The sequence below is a fragment of the Acinonyx jubatus genome, chromosome E4 (genome assembly GCF_027475565.1).
Source record: "Acinonyx jubatus isolate Ajub_Pintada_27869175 chromosome E4, VMU_Ajub_asm_v1.0, whole genome shotgun sequence".
Classification (NCBI taxonomy): domain Eukaryota; kingdom Metazoa; phylum Chordata; class Mammalia; order Carnivora; family Felidae; genus Acinonyx; species Acinonyx jubatus.
In genome coordinates this window covers 44,152,664-44,178,770 of record NC_069395.1, presented here as the reverse complement: position 1 = coordinate 44,178,770, position 26,107 = coordinate 44,152,664, and the positions used below count along the sequence as shown (strand labels likewise).

The following is a 26,107-nucleotide window of genomic DNA, read 5'->3' as shown; positions in this document are numbered from 1 at the left end:
CAAAGACATCCTACTTTTAGCAGGAAAGTCTGGTTTTGGGTTTTCCAGTTTTCTTTAGAATTATGAAACTGGAAAGACTCGGCCTTAGCTTCACTTTTATAAAAGAGAAGAATGGATATTGAAATCAGCAGGAAACAGAATCAAGGAAAAAGCTGAATTGCTCAATTCTGTGGCAAAAGGATCAAACAGACAGAAAATGTCTGGGAAGGTTACATGGGATAAGATTAACTGTATGGAAACGAATTCCGATGAACGGACCGCACGTGGGCACAAGCAATGAAATGCCAGAAAGTGTAGGATAAGGAGTCCGTGAGGATGAAAATACATTGAGAACCACCGACAACACAGCATCCTAGCCCCTTAGGTCACGCCCTGCAGGGCGGAAGGGAGAAGATGGCTTTGAGGAACCCCAACCACAGGGACACAAGCCGCAGCCACATCGGTGGCAAGGCCCAGGTATTTCTACAATGTTAAGCCGAAAGGACCAGTGGTGAATGACGTGATTTTCTCTTCACAGGACTCACTGAGCCTCCTCCTAGGTGGCGTCTTTTATCTCATGCTGTAAGCTTGCCCTACCTTTTATTCCCTCCTTCCTCCGTTTTTACTCTTTTTTAAACCAAAGACGGTTCCTAAATGGTGCAAGTTAATCACAAAAATGACACAATTGAGGGAAAAACAAGCAAAGACATGACAAAGTCAGGCTTTGAATAATTATATAAAAGAGGCCTTCTGAAGATGCAGGAGATCCTAAAAAATAAAATGTGAAAACACATTTTAATTTAGGCCGTGTGTGTGTGTGTGTGTGTGTGTGTGTGTGTGTGTGAGAGAGAGAGAGAGAGAGAGAGAGAGAGAGAGAGAGAGAGGGAGAGAGAGGGAGAGAGAGAGGTTAAAATTGTGGTAGTGGTAAACTAGGAAAACATTAGATCTTAACCAATTGTTTTCTTTTACATGAGTGGAACTAGCAACCAGACTGAGCCTCCGAGAGCAGTGATGCCAGCAACTGGGACAAACCGTGTCAAAGAGGGGTTAAAGGCAGTGAACAGGGACAGGGAAAAGGCCAAGACATCCAACCATAAAATTTCTTGTGTCTCTAACATGACAATTATAAGTTTTAACTGCTGTTGTCTAAAATATAGCTCTATAATCACAGGCCTGTGGGTTCCATGTTTATTCTCTCTCTCTGTGGCCTACAGATTTAATTTGTTTAGTTTGTAGGGAAACAGAAGACTTACAGAGAGAGAGAGAGAGAGAGAACGAGAAGAGAGAAACCACCCGCTCTTCAAAGTTCTCTGGAACCTGAGAACCAAGCTCGGCTTGCTGCCTTGTCCACAGTGAGCCTAACTGAGATTTCGTCTCTGGACAGGACATGGCAGGCACACCTGGGGCTGGTTAGGCTGCAGGGCCTTTCTGACAGGAAAGAAGGCATCTGCTAGCACATACACAGAGGAAGCCCGACTTGAAGTCTGCAGGACATTTCACCCAATGAGCAGAAGATGATGCAGACCCCAGAAAGCCCAGTTTTTGACAAGCTCTCTGAAGCCAGGGTGCCTAAGAGCCATGCCTGCCAGGCCTCCCATCCCCCACTCCCGCCCTCCTCCTTCCTAGACTGTCCTCCCCTCACCCCACTCTGTGTCCTGCTGCCACCTTTCCATTCAGGTCCTCGTCCCTTTCCTCACTTCACCTCCAGTTTAGCCTCTTCCCTCTCCCACACCCCAGTCTGCTCCTTTCCAGAGCATTCACCCCTCAGCTGTCCATCATCTTGCTAAAATATAGATCCGGCCCTGCCACTCTGCTTAAGGCCCTTCAACGACTATCCGGCATTCAGGGCTGAGCAAACTCCACAACATAGCATTCCAGGCTCTCAGTGACGTGGCTGAGACTTTCTCTCTGGCCTCCTTTCCCGTCACCTTCCCAGAACCAGGCGTCCGTCCTTCCCTCTTCCCCATGCTGAGCCTCACACAGTGGTCTCCCCTCCAGCCTCTGTGCTTTCCTCCACCTTGTGTTCCCTGTCTCCAGCACCTACTCAGTTGTTAACTCTCCACTAAAGAGTCCTCTCTTCTATGCAGCCCTCCTGGAGTCCCCGCGCCCGACCTTCCACTTGATTTACATGATCCCCTCTGGGGTTCCCCTAACACACAGATCTTTTGCATGGCACTGATCATACTTACCTCAATATATTGTAATCAGTTTAAGTTTCTGTCTTCCCTACTACCTGTAAGTTCTTTTAGAACAAGACTGGATTCCCAAGACTTAACATGGTGTTTGACATAACATAGGTCTTTGGTGAAAAAATGAATACTACTGAAGGCTAGTTTAGCTGACTCAAACACAGATGACAGAATCATACAAACAGGCGTACAACAATAGCAGCAAGGAAGTTCATACTGAATGTGTTTACTAGCAGAGGACCCAGAAACTGCCAAAAACTCCAGACTCCAAATCAACTCTGGAGATAGCCACACCCATCAGCAACCCAAACTTGAGCTAGCTGAGCTTTTCCAATGGAATGAGGCAACATTTGGTATCTTCCCTCCATTTAACCAATACTTTCCTTGCTCTGTTTACAGAAATTTTTTTTTTCCACATCATGAGATAGGATATCATGGAATCCCATAGTGTAACACGGTAGAAAGGTTAATGTCTTGCTACAGCATATTTTAACATAAAATGTGTAAGACAGTCACTATGAGATTCTAACTATTTAGAAGGGGGAGGTGTAAAACGAACAGACGCCATGGACAAAGGAAACTAAAGTAAGACAGGGCAGTGACAAATTTCAGCGAAGCACGGAAGGAGAAAAGCACAGTATTTGCCATATTGCTCTCCATTTCTTTCTAAATTTAAAACTTCAAGAAACTTTCTCTTTATAATTTCACATAAATAATAAAATACATTTACAATATTGACTTAACAGAATGTATACTTTAAGTATAAGGAGTCAATGTCTCCCTCTTATATTTATACTATAACGTATTTGCCGCAGGTAGACACATTATTTGGAACCAGCTGAGTGTCCCCTGAATTGGTGAACTGAACTGGATATTTTAATTACATGCTAAATATCTCTGACGCAGATCCCAAGAGATTTGCAAAGCAGTGAAAGGATCCAGCATTATAGCGCTATCTCAGGCAACTGAAATGGACTGTATTTTCTTGGTTGGGGTAGGCTGCCATATTAGTGGATTGTTTTAGAAACATGTTCCCAGGGTCAGAATGAAAAAGAGGAGTTGATTCACTTACAGATGGCTGCTAAATTTTGAAATTTACTTTCTAAAGCCTAAATTCAACATTCTGCTAGACAAAAATAATGCAACCCACGGGCCTGTTTTCCTAGATGGAAACATGGATGACCAACTGTAAACCAAGGGCTCCTCTACGGCTTATCTCCTTAAAATTCTAAAGTCCTGCCCCTGAGCTTCCCAACCACACACAGTTGTAACGTTTGCCAATGCTTTTTAACTTGTGCCTTGCCTTTCTTTCTTCACCACTCAGCAATGAGACAAGTACAATGGGGTCTACTCCTTTTAAAAGGCACTGGGGAATGGTCTAGTTAATTCACTACTGTGAGTTTTTTTCTGAAAATGAATAATCACTACCTTTGTTTGTGCCCTGCTTTGTTCCAGAAAGAATGTTAAGAGAGCTGTAATCATTACCTAATTGATTTTTCTCGCTCCCACACGCCCCTCCTCTTCTTTATAAGCTAACATCTTCGTGCTCATTGCATTTTAAATAAGGAGCAACCCATACATTCATATTTGTCAGGACAAAATTAGTCTCCCAAAAAGGGATGAAGCTTGACCCATTCATTCAACAAACATTTGTTGAGTTTCTGCCAACTAGATGGCCACGGTTCACACTTGGCCAACCTTTTTGTCCAGTGGGAGATACAAACAAGTAAACGGACCATTACAACTAGTGAGGTGAATGCATGACAGAGAATTAGAGGATGCTCTGAAACATGCAGAGGGAGAGATCCAGACGTGGGAGATCAGAGAAGCTGCCCATCAGTGAAGTTAGCTGAAAACTTGAGGAACTAATTGAAGGCAACATGGATAGCAATACCACCAAACCACCAGGTAGAGTCAAGCCAAACAGTGGATCCAAGTGAGAGATGACTTCTCGATTCAGATGTGACAAGTGCTTATCTTGCCACTGTGCCCATATTGGCCCACAGACTGGCCACAATTCATCCTAAACACTAGGTTCTATAACAGATTTCCGGTTCCCTTTTTTTCTAAATATATTCTGCTTTCTCCTGTCTTAATTTGTTATCTTAACCAGCCTCCCAGATACCAAGCATTTCAATTCAACCCAACAAGGGCCTATGTGGGAGGCACAGTGATAAATACAGGACATAAGGAAGGGAGGAACTGGGGCCCCACCACAAGGACCGCATAACCACAGACGCATAAAACAGAAAAGTCATGTGACCACCCACTGACCATTCCACACCCCACAAACCTTGCTGAAGTGACCTACCACTACCAATCCTGTTTATGAAACAAATATCCCCACTTTGAATTTATCCTAGGTTTGATGCATTTTCTGTGCCCTCCATCTGTCATATTGCAAAGACAGCAGACTGCACTCCTGACGCCAAAGCCCCTTCCCTGACAGTTGGATCCTTATCCTCTGTCCATTTGAGTACTCGTCCTAAAATGGTACATTTCCTGCTTCCAGAGAATACTGATGTTCTCTCCAATCATTTCTACATATCACTGTCCATATAAAACCGCAATACTGAGACCAAAGAAAAATAACCAGTTTTGACCATTTGCTCTTCCAAAAATCACTGAACATTCTACAAGCTAATTGAATGGTTGGATGAAATGACTTTTTAATGTCCCTTCCAATCCTGAGGTTTTATGATTCTATGACATAATTGGAGCCACTTCTCCTTGAGGGCTCTAGCTAAGAAAAGTTATCCTCGGCTAAGAAGTTATTGTAAAGGGAAAATGGGGTCAGTATTTCAATAATATTTGGTTTTTCAAAGTTTTCCAACATAACTTCACTGTCAACAGGCAAAGCTGCAGCCACATGTAGAAGTAAACCCGGCCCGGGCCATATTCTATTGTATATTTTACAACCAAAGGCAGAGGGTTTTACTTCAAAAGATCAACGAAACATAAAATTTAACACACAAACCAAAAAAGAATGTTCTGAATGTTTTGGATTGTATGATACTTCCCATCTGAGGGTGTGGAATTATTTTTGCTATCCTTTCCAAATTGAATCTTAATTGTGTTTTATGATCTGAGTACTAGAAAATACAAAAATTGTGCTCAGTCTTTTAGGCTTTTTGAATAATCTTTTTAGACATATAATGAAAGCTACGCCCACCCTCGTGTGCTACATAATCTCATACGTATCTTTGGTGCACCATACTTCATACATCCAAAATGGAGAATTTATCAATCAGATACATATCTTCCCAACAAGTATGTCAATTTGTGGTTCAAATTATCATTCAGGATGTAAAGAAGAGAAAGTCCCATCACTCAAGTCCTGCACCACAGCTAGTATCTAAGTAAAAAGCACACCATAAGCATAAGTACACCATAAGCATCTTTGGTCTTCTGAGCTGATGTTCTCTTCCACTATTATGGAAATGGCCTGAAAGTTCCAGGCAGCTCCTGACAGCAAGGGATTAACCAACTGGGTTCGAATCCAACCTCTACCACTTCCTAGCTATGTGACCCAAAAATCAATTTAACTTCTCTAGACATTAGTTTCCTTATGGGGGAGGGGGGGGAGATATCACAACACCACCTTCCTCATAAGATTATTGACATACTTCAGTAATACCCTCACCTCCATCTCTAGTTCACCCTAACACTGGTTGCTTTGGAGAATTTTGGAAGGGCTACTGGAATGTAGGAAAACAAATATGGAGAAGCCACTCAGTCCTCAAAAGAAGGGTTTGCAATTACTATGGCTCAATTGGTTGAGTCGCATTTAATTAAGTCTGGAATTCCAAGGACAAAAACAGAGCTTCCCAACAGGACACCAAAGACAAGGAAACACATGGGATCAGAGTTGGAAAGTTCCTAAGAACATGCTCTTGAGGTCTGGGAGGGTAGCCACAAATCACACTTTGTTGCAATGGAGGAGAAGGGACAGATTCTTCTATCCACTCTAAGAAATCTTTTCACATTGTCTCCCTCTCGATATTTCAGCTCTACTGCTAAATCCATGGTGAACCAACTCTGAACTCTGTACACATTTGAGCACACTGAGAGCGAGGAGAGAAGAGAGGCAGAGTCCAGCAACAGAAAGTGAGTGAGAATCACGACATAACTATGAACATCTCAGCGAACCATACCTTGTGTGTCTGGGGCCTATCGAGTTAACCCCTCCATTTTCCCCTGACTTATTCATTCGTTGCTGTTGTGTTTGGCTGAAAACTAAAACTGTCACCCAAGTAACATTGGTCTCCTTAGAAAGACAGGAACAACACAGCATCAGGAAACATAATGACCCTGTGAAAGGCAGCTGGTTAGGAACTTGTGAATCATTTTGAAATACCCAGACAAGCCACACCACATCAATACCACATGTAAATAAGATGTACACAACCCCCCAAAACAAAGTGAAGACTTGCCAGAACTCTGGTTCTGCTTTCCCTATCAGGTCTGCTGGGGAGGCACCGAGTGCTTTTGAAAATCATATTCCGAGTAAGGTGCCTGTTAGACAAGTGAAGACCTCTGGTCTTCAAACGGAAGATTCCTACCTTTCCAGGCCACACCCGCAGATGTGACTAACAGTTCACTGCCCTACTGGGAGGTACCTCGGTCCCAAGTACAAAGCAGGAAAGGCCCGAATTGAGGTAGCTGGGGACGCCCGAAGCAATGAACGCCCGTGTCAGCCGACTAGGGGACCCGGAGCAGAGGAAATCACGGCCGCTGGCCATTCTGCCTTAAACTCAGGGAGTTTTAAGTTAACGTGTTGCTTCTGGTCTCAACGTGAGGCTCTGGGCACTTTGGTTTCCTGTCCTCCTTCACATCCCGCCCTTGGTGCTCAAACACTGAATTCTGTGAAACCCAAAGCCAGTAGAGATTGGATACAAGTGCCCAATCTTCATTGCTGTCAAGTCCATCCCCTATGAAGGCTGAGTGCAGCTGGCCTGAGGCCAGGTGAGACCACACTTCATCCCCTCTATCCAGCCTACCATGATCTTCTTTCTCAAGGCTTTTTGTATCACCTCTCACTGCTGTCTCTTGAGGATTACTTCTATCTCCAGATCAAGAATTCCTTCGTTCTTCCACATGTTGGTATTTGCTGGAGTAGTGATCCTTGTCGCCAAGCTTTCCAATTCTCACGGGGATGTGCTGAAGGAGCCATTAGGTGATAATAGATAACTCACATGATCTCAACCAAGATTTTAGAATCTTGGTGGAAAAAACTCTTGTTTATGGAAGCAGTGACTCTCCAAAGAGCCAGCACTCTGTGCACACTACATATGAAGTCGTGGACATTAAGTGTGCATGTGTCTCCTCGCGGGCTGCAGAAAGGAGATAACAGTGGGAAATCTGCCACCACCTCCCCCCAGTAGGCAGCAGATCGGGAATGGTCTGTGCCCTGAGCATCCTGGATACGTGGTAGAGGTACAGGAGGAAAGGGGCTCTCAGCATCAATAGGGAGAGGACAGGGAGAGAAAAAGGTGCCATATGGGCAAAACTGCTTATGGCTGTCTGCACAGAGTGCTGCTTTCTGGTCCTTGTTACTGTGTGTCACTTTCTGCCACTCCACCCCCACTCTCTTTGCCAAAAGCCTCAACATTTCTAAGAGGTTCTGAATTATTGACAAACCTAGGGAAGATGCTTTGGAAAACATTAAGTACAAAAACAGACCTGAACAGCTAGTGCAAACACTCGGTCATTGGCGGTTTCCTTTTGAAGGCCAAAAGAGAAGAAGACGACGAAGGAAAGAAAAAAGAAAAAAAAAAAAAAAAATCCTGCCTCTGCTAAATAATAATGATATTCACAGAACAAGAGACTCTGCAGCTCCAAAGTTCACAGCGTCTCCAGCTTTACTCACCCCTAGCCATCTTGCTCCTTTATTGGCAGCCTGTTGAATCTGGACTCTTTTGAGGGTGACATGGTAAACAGCTCCTTCCTCTACCTCTTCACCCCAGTCCTGAATCGAGCTCTGCCAGGGGATGGGATAAAGAGAAAGAAAAAGAGTATTTTTTTTTTCCTCTCTGCTAACCACAATCTATCCCAGCTGCTTTACTGCTTACACCAGCACTCAGGGCACAAGACGGGCTGTTCAAAATAAATATTACAATCAGAGCAATACAAGACACATTGCGATAGAAGGAATGCTGAAATTTTCTTGGACCCCAGCCCTTTCCTGTGGTATCAAGATCCCTGGACTTTTCCATGTAGTTATTTTTCCTACACTCACTCACACAACTTAGGGGGTTTTCTTAAGTCTTTTTTTTCCCCCTCCTTCTTTAAGACACTATGATTTAATCCTGATTAAGACCTCCCCCCACTTAAGTGAAAAGAAAAATAATTCGTTGGTACAAAGTCTGTACTACTTTTATAAGTGGCTCAGTTACTTGAGCATACTACATTTGAAACTCAGGCACAAACAAGTGTCTAAAACGCCAGGAGCCCTGACTCCCTTGGAAGTGAAACGCTCCCCGTGTCTTTTTCTCCTCTTGCTGTGCTGGGACCCAAAAAGTTAGCGGGGTTGGAGGTAAAAAGTGTTTATTTCCGGAAAAGAATCTGGCAAGTGCAGAAAAAGCAACACATCATCATGCAGCCGCAAGTAAAAGGCGTGCGCGACCCCCTGGACTTCCACGTCCCCAGCTACAGCCCGAGTGGTGTTAAAGAGCCGCCGGGGCGCGGGAGCGCTCCCGGGTTTACCCCGACTAACAGTCTTCTGTCCTTAAAAGTTTCCCTTTCCCGACAAACATCTGCCCCACACACACCAGAGGCAACTGCCGACAAAGTAGGTGTCGTTGAAAAGAAGACACGCCGAGAGGAAAGCGTACAAAGCGGAGCGAGGCAGCCTCAGCTCCCAAGTAGGGGATCGGATGGCCCCGTCCGCTCCGAGAGAGTCCAAAACACACCCGGAGAAAGCGGCAGAAGATTCCCCACCAGAGAAGCCTCGGGAGAAGGCAGAGCTCTCTTTACCATTTTAGCTTGCCAAAGCAATTTCATTCTCAGTTTTCTCTTCGGTCCGCGGCCGCGGCATCCTGCGCCCCGCTCCGGGCCCAACGCGGTCTCGGCCGGCGCGCCCGCCGCGCCCCCAGCCCCACCGCCCGCGCGCCCGCCGCGCCCCGAGCGAGCACAGACCCGCGCGCTGCCCCCGCCGCCGCCGCCGCCGGTGCGCGCGACTCGGGCCACAAAGGGAGCGCGGCGAGCGAGGGCGCCGCAGACTCCTCCCCGCGCCGCTCCGCCGCTCCGTGATGTCAGGCTTTCCTGTTTGTGCTCCGAGCACACTCTCCCTTTCTCAAATCCCATGCATAAAGTTAGCATGCAGTAGTTTCTCCGGCCCCGAAGGCGATCGGGACACAAGCCTTTCAAGGTGCTCAGGTTTCCTGGACGGTCACCAGGTGCCAAGAAAGCACCCCGCGCGGTGTGTGTGTGGGGGGGGGGGGGGGGTCCGGGGGGTCCGAGTGTGTGTCCTCTTCCTTTGTGAAGAGATAAAGGGGGAGCGGGCAGAGCCAAAAGGATGGGAGGAGAGGGTCGGGAAAACTTTTGTTACCTACTGAATTTAGGTTAAATCAGAGCTGCCCCCAAAGAGAGGGGCAGTACTAGAAGCCAGGAAGTTTTTCATTAGGGCAAAAAAGAAACGGTCAGAGGATATTCCAAAACCCATGCCCAGGGGCCCTACCCGGTCGCGCATCAGCACGCTGCCAACCGGAAATTGCTCTGGACTTCTTTCTGCCACCCATTATGATAAGGCTCATCCACAGTAACTGGCCATCGTGGGTGGGAAGGGGACAAAGCAGAATAGGGTTTTGCTGGGGCTGACAGCGTGGAAAGTGGGCCATCAGTGGCCCTGGAGGTTCTGTGAGTCTTTGTGAGACAGCCATCAGTTGAGTTGTCCCTACTGTAAGGACACAGCGGGATAGTAACAGCAAGGACAGAGCCCTTCGCGAGGAGACTGTTAGAGGGAGTTTTGTCATAACAGAAAGACCTACTACCAAGACAAAAGATTATAACATCTCTTAGATCCAGTTTTAATAAATCAACAGCATAATACCAGATGATAATATAATCAAAATGGCACGTGACAGAATTCCATGCCAATTCCAAAAAAAAATCCTCAGAGCTCACATCTTATACTAGTTGAATTTAATCAACTTTCAATTTGTTTTTAAAGACCTCTCACTAATTGCCATGCTAAGGCATAAGGCTAGGATTTGGTTCATAATAAATATATCATGAACTGCAAAGCTAGAGAGTCATGTGTACCAATGTTCCCAGGAGAACAGAATAAATGACAGTGAAAACACATCAAGGAGAAACAAAAGGATTTGGGACATTCAAGAACATCTTGAAGTCACTCAGCCAAGTTCCTCTTATACAACGAGAACCTACCCAGCTCAGTAACTGTGGAGACAGTGAATGCTCTTTTTATGAAACTGAAGTGATTGTTTCTATAATTTAAAAAAAAAAAAAAAAAAAAGGAACAGCACATAGACCAGATCCTCCTTGTGATCAGCAGGATAGAGTGTCCCCAGTGTCTAGAGGAAAATCATGTGGACGCCTTACCTGCCCCTCCTTCTTATGCCATTCTCAGGCCCCCTGGCCCACCCTTAGAGGACCTACCTATTCCGTGATCTCAAAGACCTCAAGATGCACCTGAGGACAGTTAAGCCAGCCATTAGTTAATTTCACCACTACTGTAACCTGATTTGGGCTGTAAATTTGGAGATTACTGAAAAATTTTCACTTCAGGGACATCAAGCACTTTCTCAGCCTTGCCTGTCCCGTGCAGCCTTCCCAGACAGGGCAGCTTATAATTCATAATGCTCCACTCCGGTTTCAGATCTGGTCACCCTCTTCTCCACCAATTCCCTGGCTGGCCACCTGGTGTATAGAGTGAAAACACAGGCTTCAAGGCAAGTGGATCCAGCTTCAGATCCACACTTACGTTGAGAGTGAAGTTGGAGGCACCTGGGTGGCTCAGTCGGCTAAGCATGCAACTCTTGACTTCAGCTCAGGTCATGATCTTACAGTTCGTGGGTTGGAGCCCTGCATCAGGCTCCTCACTGACAGTGCAGAGCCTGCTTGGGATTCTCCCTCTTCCTCTCTCCACCCCTTCCCTGCTTGTGCTCTCTTGGAAAAGAAACGAAAAGAAAGAAAAAGAAAAAGAATGAGCCTTAGTTTCCTCATCTGTAAAAAGGGACAAACATCTACCTCCTCACAGAGTTCGAAAAAGGATTAAATGAAATATGTATGCAAAGTATCTAGCAAATGGTAAGTAATCAAAAAGTTCTATTCCCTTATTATTGCATTTCTTCCCAAACTGTATTTTTTTCCAGACTCACTGAAAAGTTATATATGTATGCAGTGTGGGGAACCCTGAAATCATGTCTTCTTACTAAATTGCATTATAATTTCAGAGAGGTTTTCCAAGAATAACTGTTTTTATTTATATCTGATAATGTATGTGATGTTGTTCAAATGCTTAACCACACACACACACACACACACACACACACACACAGGTCTGGTTATACTAGATAGTGCATTAAGTGTTGCATTTTACAATTTTTAAAATATTCATTTAAAAATATTTCACCTGTAGGCAGCTCAGACAGTATTACCTTATTACACATACCTTTGGGTTAAAATACTCTTGGCAAATATGTGGGAAGGATAAACCAGTAAGCCATTTATAATTAAGTTTGAATTTATTTACCAGATTAGCTTGCCCATGATCTGGCAGGGTCCTAGAGGACAGGTCAAGTTTTGTTAAAAGGAGATCAGCAATGTTCTGTAATTTTCAGTGTATGAGTCTTTCATCTCTTTGGTTTAGTTTATTCCTAAGTTTTTATTCTTTTTGATGCTATTGTGAATGGGATTATTTTCTTAATTTCATTTTTGGACTGTTGGTTGTTCTTATATAGAAATGCAATTGATTTTTATACTCTGATCTGGCATCCTATAACCTTATTGAATTCATTTATTCTAAAAATTCACTTGTGGACACAAATAAACGAAAATACATCTTGTGTTCATAGATTTGAAAACTTAATTATTGTTAAAATATCCATACTACCCCAAGCAATCTACAAATTCAATGCAATCCCTAACAAAAACGCAATAGCATTTTTTACAGAAATTAAAAAAAAAATCCTAAAATTCATATGGAACCAGAAAGAACACTAAAAAGCCAAAGCAATCTTGAAAACAAAGAACAAAGTTGGAGGTGTCACATTTTCCAGTTTCAAAACATATTAATAAGCTATAGTAATCAAAACAGTGTGGAACTGGTATACGATAGACAAATAATGGACCAATGGAATCTAACAGAGAGCCCAGAAATAAACCCACACATATACAGTCAAGTGATCTTTGAAAAGGGTGCCAAGAACAAACAATGGGGAAAGGACAGTCTCTTCAACGGTTCTGGGTAAACTGGATATCCACTAAACTCCTAGAATGCATAGAGGAAAAGCTTCATGACATTGGTCATGGCAATGGTTTCATGGATATGACACCAAAAGCACAGGCAACAAAAATGAAAATAGATGAGCAAGACTAGATCAAACTAAAAAGCTTCTACACAGCAAAGGAAACAATCAACAGAATGAAAAGGCAACATATCATAAAGAAGAAAATATCTGCAAACAACATAGCTGATAAGGAATTAAAATCCACAAGAAATAAGAAACTTCTACAAATCAACAAAAGAAACAAATAAAATAATCCAATTTAAAAATGCCAAAGGACTTGAATAAACATTTCTCCAAAGAAGAGATACAAATGGCCAACAGACATATGAAAAGATGCTCAACATGACTAATCATCAGGGAGATGCAAGTCAAAACCACAATAAGATATCACCTCACACCTATTAGGATGGCCATTATTCAAACAAACAAAGAAAAAAAACGTTGGCTGGGATGTGGAGAAAAGGGAAACTTTGTATACTGTTTGTAGGAATATAAATTGGTACAGCCATTATGGAAAACATTTCAGAGTTGACTCGATAAACTAAAAATAGAACTACCTCATGACCCAGCAATCCCACCCCTGGGTGTTCATCCTAAATAACTGAAACCAGGATCTCAAAGAGACATTTGCATTTCCACGTTCATTACACACTATTCATAATAGCCGAGACGTGGTAACAACCTAACCGTCCATCAATGGATGGATGAATGAAGAAAATGTGATATGTACATACCTACAACAGAATATTACTCAGCTGTAAAAAAGGAGGAAATCCTGTCATTTGCCTACAACATGGATGGACCTTGAGAACATAATGCTAAGTGAAATAAATCAGTCACAGAAGGACAAGTACTGCATGATTTCACTTACGTGAGCTATCGAAAATAGTCAGACTCCTAGAAGCAGAAAGTAACGGTGGTTCTTGTCAGCAACTGGGGGAAGGGAGAAACAGGGAGTTGCTGTTCAATGTGTATAAAGTTTCAGATATTTAAGATGAAAAAGTTCTGGAGATCTACTGTATAACATTGTGCTTACAGTTAACATTATGTACACTTAAAAATTTGGTGTGTGATCTATTCTTAAAGCATAGGATACTGCTAGGAATAGTTGCCTATTTGGTTGCCTATTTCTGTTGCCATATTTGGTGGTCACTGATAAGTCCGTAGCAATACAAGGATTCTAGGATGTCACATGAGAGAAGGAAGATATATAGAAGAACCCCAAATTGGAGGACGAAACTTGCTTACTTTACAGTTTCAGCAGAGCCAATAGAGAGCCGGTTAAGAGCAAATATAAGCAGGGGCACCTGGGTGGCTCAGTCAGTTAAGCGTCCAACTTCAGCTCAGGTCATGATCTCATAGTTCATGGGTTTGAGCCCCCCATCAGGCTCTGTACTGACAGCTCAGAACCTGGAGCCTGCTTCAGATGCGCACTCTCTCTCTCTCTCTCTCTCTCTCTCTCAAATAAATAAACACTAAAAAAAGAGAGCAAATGTAAGCAGCAGATTCTTTAAGAGAATGTATCTACAAGTGGAAATACGTAGTTTACATATTCTCTTCATTCATGTATCTATTCACTGGCCTCTCTGACACCACACTTTCCTAGATTTTATTCTACCTCTCTGGCTGCAAGAAAAAGTGAAAAATACAAAATCTATGTATACTTACATAGGCAGCATGCCATGGAGTAATACTTATGTGCCTGGCTAAATGAGGGGGCATCTGAGAGTCAGAGTTTGAATCTGAGTTCTAGAGGCTTCCAAACAAGTGTCTGACCCTCACTTCTCACAGCATGAGTGTCCTCATCTGTCCCCTTCAAGCTCATCATGAGTGTTAAATAAACTATACTATGTAAAACACCTAACATAATAAACTATGCTGTATAAAACACCTAATCGAGTTCTTGGGATTTAAGAGGCCTTGAATAAAAATGTATCTCCTTCCCTCCCTACCCCCCACATGTTCCTGGCATGTTCTTTACAAGTTTGCTTGTTTCCTTGTTTTCTTGGATAGTAAGTTGTAATGCATGACAGAAAAATAAAGGCAGTGCAAGTATAATGGACATTGTACGTGGAAATAAGTACTGACACACTTGTCTTGAAACTGGCAATATCAGCATAAGATGGTAAGAAATGGGAAGGCCTTGGTTTTGTCCTCAAAGTCAATGCCAGACTATAATGTCCTATGACCAGTCAAAAGTTTAGGGGTGCCTGGGTGGCTCAGTCAGTTGAGCATCCGACTTCAGCTCAGGTCATGATCTCGCAGTTTGTGAGTTCGAGCCCCACGTCAGGCTCTGTGCTGACAGCTCAGAGCCTGGAGCCTGCTTCTGATTCTGTGTCTCCCTCTCTCTCTGGCCCTCCCCCGCTCATGCTCTGTCTCTCTCTCTCTGTCAAAAATAAAAAAAAAAATAATAAAACATTAACAAAATTTTTTTTAAAGTTTAGAGGAAAAACGGTCCTAAGAAAGCAATAACAACAACAAATATGGGAAGAAAACTAAAAAGTGAGAGGTCAGGATTCTCCTTCCACATCTTAGGAGTGCTGGGTGCTTATCATTATCACCTCTACTTGCCCACAGCCCTTACCTAAACAGATGAGTTTGAGAACCTTTCCCACTTTTGAGCAAAATCGATAATAGCCATTGTGCAATATTTTATTTACAAACCATATCTTCCGCAATATGTAGTTCCCTAAAACTTTTTGGTAGGGGACATAAGCACACGAATCTGCCAACTCTTAACTCCTTTCCTCCAACAACGTCTATGTATGGTCAAACTGCAGACACCTTAATCCTTTCAACATCCCTATGAAATGCTTCTTCCTCTTTTCCAGTCTCGCAGGCTGTGTTGTTCATCAAAGAACTTTCCATAGTCATCTCCCCACAATCAGCAGGGTATCCTGCTATGGTTGTTCCTAGCTCTGCTAACCGGTGTTGCCCCATTCACCTACTCTTTGCTTGAGCTTTCAACCTTGCCTTGCAAAGGGTAAGAACCGGTCATGCTTGGTCAAAGATGATTTGCTTCCATTTTCTGAGGTCCCCAAGTAATCTTACTAATTATCATAGGGATACCATAAGTTAACATTCTCAATGCTCTGTTATTAGGTTTTCTTATTTAGGCAAGTGAATTACAAGCCAGTTTTAGACAGACTCATTACAACTAAAGAAGAGGCTGCCATAGGAGGCAGAGAAGTGGAGACAGAAGAAACACAAACAAATAGCACCAGACAGATGGCAGGCCAAAGGCAAAGGACTCCTCTGACCATTACGGCAAACATTTTTCAATTAATAGTTTACCAATTGCTGGCAGTTACTCTTAATTGATGTTGATGATGCTTGCCTGAGGAAGAAGTTGGTTATTGGAATACTATTTGTAACTTGGGCTAATGAGCATGATTACCTCATCTAATTATAGATTTCTGTAAAAGAAAAAAGGACAACGGAGGTTTATTCACGTGGTTGAAAAGATCAAAACATGCAACAGTCAGCTCAGACATAACGCCAGGTCTGTGTGATATATAATCAAACATCCTGCAAAGTGGAGAATGGGGGACCTGATGCCATGTAGGGCTTTGACCAAGATTCCGGAAGGAGCTTCTGGGCAATTAGCCTAATCGTACCTTGTTTCAGAGCTAAAGGAACATCCTTTTTCTGTAATAAAGGTAATGGAATAGTACTGAAAGCTCGAATGAACTAGAACTGCTGTAACATAGTGGCTAAGAGTGAGGGCTGCAGTCAGAAACACCTAGATTTGAGTCCTAGATCCATCACTCCTCTCTGAAGCAAGGTCTTTAACATCTCTAAATCCATACAAAATAGGGATACAAAACACTTTCCTCACTGGCCCATACTGAGAAGTAAATGAGATAATACACATCAAGGCTTTAGCACAGTATCCAGCATGGAGGTAAATTCTGAGCTAACATTGTCCATTGTTATTCATCAGATCAACAATTTGCAAAAGCTAAAGGAGACTGATTATATTACAACTCAGACCCATACATCAAGTAACTCAAGATTTTGCAGTTTGAAGCTAAAACTTCATGATGCAGTGAACCTAGAAAGAACTCAAAGCCCCCACAAACTGTTCAGTCATTGAGTACCATTTACTGAGCTGCTACACAGCACAGAAAGATACTGTGCCTGGTATTCTTGCCCACCTCCTTCTACCTCCACATAGTGATATTTTCAAATCGCCATAACATCCCCTCCTATTCTTAAATCCCTCTGATAGCTCCCCATTATTAAGGATAAAAACCGAAATCCTTTTCATATTCCACAAGGTCTTGCCTAGGCTGGCCCCTGCCTACCTCTCCTGACTCCTCCCATGTACTTTACATACATGCTCTGGGCTCCAGCAATCCAGCCACCTTTCAATATCTTGACTATATCTGGTCCCGGTCCATGACAGAGGCTTTACACATGTGATTCTCCTTTTGGGGACATCCCTCCCTCTTCTCAAAGCTCTCCCAACTGGGTTAAATTGCCCCTATTATGTGCTCTCATGGCACCATGTTCCTCTCTTTGTCACCACAGCCATAATTTTACATTTCATTGTATGATCTTTTGATAAATATCTGTTTCCCCCAAACTCCATGAAGGCAGAGGTAATTAAATTCTTTCTCATCATTGTTTTCTAGTACCTCCCACAGCACCTAGCACATGATAGGTAAATAGATGTAAATAACTATGACCAATTGCTAGATACAGACACATAAAGCCACGCTGTACATTCAGTAAGTGCTTTGTAATTGCTGCTGAGTGATATAAATAAATCTCAGATATTGTCTCTACCTTAAGGTTGTTTATACTCTGAAAGCAGAGAAAAGACATAAAAGGATAAAATGAAAAATTACCCATAGAGCCACAGATCAGCAAGTACAGATTAAGAGAACAGGGTCCACTGAGCGATGTGTCACTGAGAGGACACCAACAACCTCGATCAGGAGGCACTCATTCATAAAGGACTCACAGATAATTATAGTTTTTATTGAGATTGTGTTAACCACCACTTTGAAGACAAAGAGAAACATGAACTAGGAGGAAGAAGTGGAGGACTTTCAGTAGGAGAGATGGCAGGTCAAAGGATGGTATTTGGTTGGAGAAGAGACTCAGACAGTCAAGGGACATGAGGTTTGGATAAAGTACCCAGGTGGCAGAGATTCTTGCATTTTTTGTAAGAGAATATCGAAATGATACAACAGAGGGTGAACAAGGCGATTGTAATACTTGTCCACAGGTGAGTCGGGGATTGGTGGGGAGACAGCTCGGAGGTAGAGCGATGTGATAGGAAGCAATAAGGTAAAGTACATGCCAAACAGCTAACACCGAGGCTGAGGCCAGGGCTTTGAACTAAAGAAATGAATCAGGGTTGACGTTTTGGAAAAATGAATGTTGCAGCTTAATGATAGGCAGCGTGTTGCAATGAAATGAGAGGGGAAAGAACAGACCTGCAAGGCTTTAAGAATGGCACACTGGGATTGTCGAGGGGACATTAAAATAAAGAGAAAATGGGAAGGACTTTCTGCTTTGGGGAAAAAAAAATGTTACCAGTTCAGATCTGCGGGGAAAGAAAAATAAGATATTGAAGAGTGATAGGAAGGAAAGATAAAGACTAGAAATGAAGAAAGTAGTTGCAAGTTAGTAATGTATACAGGAAGTTGTCTGAAAGCATGACTTCACATGATTCCTCCTCAGTGGAGAAGCAGAATCTAAACAGTGTCAAGATGCACCCACAACTGAACACCAAACAAAAATAACCAGAGAGAAGAGCAAGAGGGAAAGAAAAAACAAGTAGAGCTTGAGTTATGGAAACTAACGCTGAAGGGAAGCTCATTGTGACTAAAACTTCTCAAATACATGAAAGTCAGACTTGGAATACAGTCAGTGGACTGTAGAATACTTCAAATGATAAGCAGTTTATCTTCTGTCATTATCGCAAGAAGCTATACATATTTTTAAGAGGGTTTTCCCTGTGTAAAAACATACAATTTTTTTTTAAAAACCTTATCACCGGTTATTCTATTCTGTGACACTCTTCAATAAAATGTAACCAAAGTTAATTGAAAGTCTTACTGTGGTCAGTTACATAACACCAGGATTGCTGAATAGCTTAAATGCAGTGTTTTCCCAGAAATATTTGTCTTTTGGACAAAACCAAGAATGGAAAGTTTCTGCCTTAAAGGAGAACTTTTGAGAAGGTGGAAAGAAAAGAAAACCATATATAACAGAAATATGACTTTTAACAACAATTAACCAATATGCTGCAAGTAGAGGAACTACTCACACAGAAACACACAAAAACACAAAGAAAAGTGAATTTTACCGCTTTAGAGAGTTGATTGTGGATTGTATATCAATTAGATAATGTCTTTTTAAAAATCAGAAAATATCTCACAGATTGCCTTTGCCAGGAACAAATTTAGGCACATCTTTGGTTCTTATTACTTTCGTGTTAAGCTGGAAGAGTCAATTCAGGCTAACCCATACTGATTCTGCTTTGTATAAGACATGAAGTGAGGTCTACAGGACGAAAATGTGTTTCATTTGGGGCAGGAGAGGGGGTGGAGTTATTACCTTGGTTTATTCAGGATTTTCTAGATAGGCAAATAGCTGCTGCTCTAGAAAGCTGCCCATAGCCCTCACTCCTACCCTGGTTTTCCCTCAAAGATAATGTGCGTGTACGTGTACATGCCTGTGTGTGTTGCAGAATGAGGAGTTTGGGGTGGATGTAGGGCAAGGTGGAATATTAGGTGGTGTATGTGTGTTGTAGGAGGAAGAACTGGTAGGTTGGCCTTCATCTTGAACTTTAATCACAGAAGATGACTTCTCTCCGAAATAACAGAAGGGCACTGTAAAGAAATGATGGCACAATTGTCAGTTACGTAGCAACCTTATGACAAAACAAGTAAGATACTTTGTTCCTGTAACCAAATAGGTCACATATTTTACATTATACAAAGGAATTTCTCTCCTGTGACTGGCCAGGACTCCCTCCTATGAAATTAGCGCACCCTGTGTCTCAGGAAACCACACCACCCTTGGCTGAAGCCTGTATGATCTTAGCATGAAGACCAGCAGGTGTTCTTGGCATACGAGCCCAACTTGTGCTAAGTTTGCGGCCTTCCCCACCTGAAAAGGCTTGCAGATAAAGTGCGGGTTGGGTGAGCAGTGAGAAATCCCTCAATCTGATTAGTTCTTAAATCTATACCAGACTCAAGCTGCCCTAAGAAGGTACAATATATTTAGCAGGTTAGCAATTGGGACATAGGCTTGGATGCTTGTAACAGAGTTTATAACACTTGATTGATTGATTGATTGATTGATTGCAAAAAGAAAAAGAAAAAAAAAGATGGTTTTATTAAAGCATGGGGACAGAGCCCATGGGCAGAAAGAGCTGCCAAATTTATAACATTTTAAACAAGAAGGACTTCTATTTCTCTCTTGTAAAACAGTCCGGAGATAGGCAGTCCAGGCCTGGTGTGGCAACTTTGCTCTGTGAGATCACAGTCAGAGCCAGGCTTTTTCTATCTTACCGTTTCACCGTCGAGGATGAGGCCCTGGTCCACATGGTTCACTGTCATGATGAAATTCTGGGAGGTCCAATTTTGTCCTGGAATCCTTGGAACCTACACCCACAGTGAATTTAATCTCTTTCCAGGACATAGAACTCATTGTAAGGCCTTCTGTACCTTCTTAGGCCTGTGCCTATAGGACTCAGGGAATTGTCCTCAGAGAAAATGATCTCTAAGGTGAGACCTGAAAGCCGAGATAGAATTAGAAGTAGTAGAAGAAGGGGGTGCAGGCAGAGGAGAGACCAATCCAGGCAGAAGGAACAGAATTGGGGAAGGCCCTAGACTTAGAGGAATCACAGATCAAACACTAGGTCGCAAAACATGCCAAATAGGCTGTTCGTTTTTCCTTATAAAGAAGCAGTGCCTGCTGTATCTTCACTTTGAGAGCAGTAATTCATCTTACTAGCATAATGTACCAACTGGATGCATGTCCCTTGGAAACACGAGGCATGCTTTTGTTTTATTTTATGTAATCCCATAATCCCTCAAATGATCCTCCATGAAGGGTCAGGTAAATAAATAACTATTTTAATGACTTTAATAGAGCACATCCTATGTGTAAAGCACTGAATTGCACATACTGGCCCTGGATCTAAAGTAAGGGAGGCAAACAAGCAAACAAACAAAGTAAGCAGGCGAGAGGGGAGGGTCTGATTACGGACTTCTGTGGAACCATCCAGACTAAATTCCAAGTCAGAATGCTAGCGTTACAGTTTGTCCCACTTAGAACGGCCATCCTAGCACACCCCAGGTAAAAGTCTGGCACATATCTGGGGGCAAGAATACAGGCTGGATGGAAGGGCATCTTTCAAGCCCCACCTTGGAAATACTCAGTGTTAGCGCTATATCCGATCAGGGAATGGGAGAGAAGACCAGACAGTGGGCTCTCTTTTAAGGGAAGAAAGAGCAACTTTAGATACTAAAGATTGTGAGCCTCCTGAAAACTTTAAGTATGAATGAAATTCCCAGATGGCGGGGAAGGGGTTTAGGGAAGCAGGGCAGAAGCGAAGAGAACAATCCGAGCAGGGGGAAAGGTTTGACCCCAAGCTTAGAAGTCAAATGTGAGTTCATCACAGAGCAGGCAGAGACAAGGAGGCCACCCAGCCCAGCCCAGCCACACCACCTGGGCACGTGTGCCCACTGCACCCCTTGCTCACTGTCTCCCCACAGCATTCCCTAAGTCGTACTGACAGAAATAGGTAACTTCATCTAGCGTGGACTATCCAAGCCTCTCTGTGCTAGGGTCGTTTATTTGAGGTTTACATGCCTTGGGGTAGGTCGAGATTATGTACGGTTTAGTCACCATGGCATGAATATCACCAATTTGAAGCCATCAGTGTTTTGGTGTTGATAACTGGCTAGCGCTTTCCATCTCTACAATTTGCAGAGTGATTTTACACGAATCAGTTTCCTTATCTTCACAACAAACCCAGAAGTAGAAGTACTATCGCCATTTTATAACCTAAGAAACTGAAATGTCAAGACTACGGAGACAATGGAAATGCAAGAGTCATGTCTTCGGCCCAAGTCTTTTGACTCCAAACATCATGCGATTTTCAAAAGAGTACACGTTACACTTACCGTGATGAGCACTGAATAACCTATAGAACTGATGAATCACTATGCTGCACACCTGAAACTCACACTATATGTTAACTACACTGGAATTAAAATTTTTTTAAATAACAGAAAGTAACAAAATAACATAAAAATATGTCTTTTTTCTTAGAACATTTGTTTGCCTCTTTGCTGTTGCTTCCATTATTTAGGACTTTTGGCACCTTATAAAGTACAATAGTTCCTCATACCCATTAGTAATCAGAGGTAGGTACATTCACACTGTTTCCGGTACTAAGAATTCTGTCCTTCCCAGCTCTTTCATGAGCGTCTAATCTTTTTCATTCCCAGTGCCACTATCCTGATTCAGGATTGTACTGCCTGGCATGATGGCCCCATTTGTTCATTCATACAACCATGCAGGCAGCCGCTATGCCCCAGGTACTGAGCTAAGTGTTGGACATGCCGTGGGGATCAACACAGAGTCTCTGCTTTCAAAGAACTTACAGTCTAGGGAGGAGAGAGACAGGTAAATAAGACCTTACCAAGAATGTGAGAAGGCTATAATGGAGCAGGCACATGGCAGGGCCCCTGGCATCAAGTAGAGATGCCTGTTCTAGAGTCACGGAGTCAGGGATATCTAAAACTGAGACTTTAATGGAAAGGAAGCAAAAGTCAGCTGATGAGAAAGGAGAAAAATGCTCAGTTCAGGAAGAAGAATGGCATGAATGTTGAGAATAACAAAGCAATTTCACAGACGAAACTGAGTATGGTTTGATCTGCTGGAAGGATGAGTACAGTGGAGAAGGGTAGTTAAGAGGCAAGGTCAACGTCAGATTAGGAGAGCTTGGGAGCCATGTTGAAGAGTCTGGACTTGATCCTGGGGCAGTGGAGACCATCGAAGGGTTCCACACAGCAGCGTTACATGAGAGACTCGTATTTTGTTTTTATTTATTTTTTAATGTTTTTGTTTATTTTTGACAGAGACAGACAGAGCGTGAACGGGAGAGGGGCAGAGAATGAGAGACACGGAATCTAAAGCAGGCTCCAGGCTCCGAGCTGTCAGTACAGAACCCGATGCGGGGCTCAAACTCACCAACCGTGAGATCATGACCTGAGCCCAAGTTGGACCCTTAACCAACTGAGCCACGCAGGCGCCCCAAGAGATTTGTATTTTAAAAAGATCTGACTGTGATAGGGAGAAAGGATTCGAGGGACATCACCCCCATAGAAATACAATGTGAACCACTTACATAATTTTAACTTTTCTAGAGACCACATTAAAAACGTAAAAAGAAACAGGTGAAATTAGTATTTTATTAATTAACTTAATTATGCTAATTTTCACATTATAGTTTATTTAACCTACAGTGTTAGGGGTGTGGACAGAAGTGTATTTGGGAAGAGGAAGAGAAGAAATCTGTTACAGGTAAGGACTCACTTAACTTTAGTCCATTTTACACACTAGCATCAAACTAATCTTCCTCAAATACAGCTCTCATGAAGATACTCCCTTGTTTTAATTTTTCCCATTTTTTACCTTTTGCCTGCCAAATAAAGCCCCAACTCCTTAGCCAGCAATGGACCCTGCCCTCTCTCCAGCATCTCCATCCTCCCCTCTGCACAGCTGGGCCTCTTCGCTCCCACCTGCAGACCCGACATCCAAGGGCAGTCATGACCTTCTGCAGAAGGAACGAGAAGAGCTCCGCTCAGCGCTCTGGAATGGAGCAACTAGCCACTCCCACTGCTGGGAAGGCCCCGTGTTGCAGGTCTGACTCCCGGCTTGGAAATCTGCCCGGTCCCTTTGGGGTGGGGGCCCTGCTTCTTGCTTTCCGTTCCATTCTTTCCTCTTTCCAGAGCTTGGAAGTCTGCCTGTAAACCTGAGTGTGGCAGCTGGAGCCTCCAAACTGCTGACACACTTTCTTATTCCCTCACTCCTGATCACATTTCTCAGTGCCACCTGTTGTATATGGCCCAGTACGAGTACCTCCCAACCTGGAGATTTGTCACCTACCTCGCAATACCAGCTCTCCTGCCTAGGTGACTGCCTGTCATCTGTTGTTGTATTCCCACGCCGATCCCTTCCAATGCCTTGTCTGTCAGCCCAGACTCCTTCTCCTCCTGCCCTGGCCCTGTGGGCAGGTCTAGCCTCTGCCAGTTCACCATCTTTGGCAGTGAACCAGGCTATTTCTAGCAATGTCGTGAGCTGGACAATTGACTTTCAAGGCCTTGCAGATTAGCGCCCCACCTACCACTGAAGCATCTTTCTCGCTACCCTTCTGTACCCTTTACTCCAGTCAAAATAATTTAATCATTGTTTGTTATTCATGCCTCATGCTAAATACCTCCCTGATAGAGTCCTGCCAACCGCTCAGCCTGGAAAGGGCCTTCTCCCATTCCATCCCCATTGACTGAGGAATTCTTCATAAATACTAAGTCCAAAAATATGACAATCATAATCTCCTCCCCACCCTGACTGGAAATTACATTTCCCCCCTCTGAACTCCTGTGACTCATTATCTGGGCTTCAATTATGGATTTTATTGCATTCCTACTTGTTTTAAATGTCTTATCTTTCTAAGACTATAAATAAACATCTTGGGAATAAGATCCATGTCTGATTACTTAGCAAAGCAAAATAGCTAGGAGAGAGGGAAAGCGGGAAAGAGAGATTTGGCTTAATTTTGCAAAATGAGTAATGGTCCATCAAGGATTATAACTGAAGAAGCTCACACTTTCAAGTGCCTGCTTAGCATCCTTAATCAAATCATTCCTGAAACATAGGGGATAAGGGCTCCTTGTCCCTGTAGACTTTAAGGAAATTCACTGAGAATCCCTTAGCTAATAATATTATTCTATATATATGTTCCTTATTTTCTTCCCTTTTGCCTCTCTTCTTGGAGTTATTACTTTTAATCTCCTCCCACCCTCCCTCCCTCTTTCTTTCTTGGTCTCCCCCTCCCTCACCCCAACGTTCCATGGCTCCCCAAAACAGAGCTGGGATAAATTCATTCACCCGGCTCAGATCCCTTCCGTCCTTCCTTCGGGCACTTACCAGGTCCACAAGTGCGATTAAGGGGGCACGGCAGCTTTCCCCACTGACACAAGGAAACTCAAGGACCCAGGGAATACAGCTACTCCCTCCACTGGCTATCTTTTAAAAATTCAATGGTAGTGGGGAAGGCATGGACTCACAAGTGTTTCTGTTTACGATTAAGGTGGGCAAAGTGACGTCTAGCACCCTGCAGAAAACTCAGCCTCTTGTACACCGTATGGCAGGTGCATCTAGACACGGAGACCTGACTGCATCCTCATTTTGCCAAGGTCTGTGCCACAGTGTGGTGGGAATGAGTTTAGCAGATTGTTCATCATTATTTGTACTCACTTCCCAGCTTTCTTCTTAGAGCTCCAGACACTTTGGAAAATATGACAACAATCTTACCCAATCCCTGTACGGTAACGACAGCACACTATAAAATAAAATAATTATAATCCACCCACCAAATGTCTGTACTACCTGCAGTATTCTCTAATATTGGACATCTGAGTGACTTTCATGTCTAATTTTCCTGTTCAACTGTAAAAATATATAGTGTCAAATCCTAGGCCATGATCAGGAGTCCTATGATGCTAGCCAGACGTCAAAATAAGGGATTTTATGAAGAAGCATTTAACAATGCTGAAACATGCTTCAAAGTGCTTTTAAGTGGTTAATCATTCCCCTCTGCTTCCGCATCTGGATGATGAGTTCCATTTCCCTGATGAAGCTATAGGTGCTGAGTTTCCATTAGAGGCATCAAAGCAGACTCTCTCTTGCCTCACAGATCTGATGGGGAACAGAGTTGGTGATTATCTCTTAAAATACCATGTGCCTGAGCTGGCATGAAATGGCCAAGCCTTATCTTCCAGATGCTTTGCAGGAATGGAAGCCCGGGTGTCCTTGTGGCACGTATATGGAGACATAGTGCCACCGGTGAACAGTCCTCATAATTAGAACCCACATCCTCTTCTAGCTCAGCACACTTTTAAAGTGTAGGACAAGAACTACTCAATTGATTGGCTTTGGAGCTGGATGGATGCGCTAGTAGATGACGTGAGCATCATTTCTCTATGTATCAGATGTCCAGCAGCTAAAACCCAGAGAGCTCTTTAAGAATAGAAACAGAAACCAGCCACACAAGTCTGCAAAAACATTATTTTTCTTCCTAGCCAAAATAGATATTTATAATCTTGAGCGTTTAAGTGGCCATAACCTTTTTAAAGCACAATTTGGTAGTACTTACCAATATTAAAAACATACATTCCCTTTGAACGAGTAATGTCACTGCTAGGAATTTAT

At 43.1% G+C, this 26,107-nt stretch overlaps 1 protein-coding gene and 1 long non-coding RNA gene across 4 annotated transcripts in view; both read right to left on the bottom strand.

Annotated features, from left to right (window-relative positions):
• Nucleotides 1-26,107, bottom strand: part of RGL1 (ral guanine nucleotide dissociation stimulator like 1) — a 255,922-nt gene that overhangs the window by 116,988 nt on the left and 112,827 nt on the right. Inside the window, exons 1-2 of one of the 3 annotated variants that reach the window (XM_015073308.3) lie at nt 9,144-9,339; nt 8,038-8,148 (exon numbers count right to left, since the gene is read on the bottom strand). The exons of 1 other annotated variant lie outside the window; for it this stretch is intronic. In XM_015073308.3, coding sequence (XP_014928794.2) covers nt 8,038-8,148; nt 9,144-9,170 — 138 coding nt within the window. In that variant the 5' untranslated portion in view covers nt 9,171-9,339. Of the gene's footprint in view, nt 1-8,037; nt 8,149-9,143; nt 9,340-26,107 lie in introns of those variants that run through there. One more of the 3 variants, XM_015073307.3, reaches the window with a different exon arrangement.
• Nucleotides 16,070-23,768, bottom strand: LOC128313005 (uncharacterized). Its single transcript, XR_008293080.1, has 2 exons — nt 20,173-23,768; nt 16,070-19,488 (listed from the first exon to the last, which is right to left on the bottom strand). It is a non-coding gene; the product is annotated as an uncharacterized LOC128313005 (long non-coding RNA).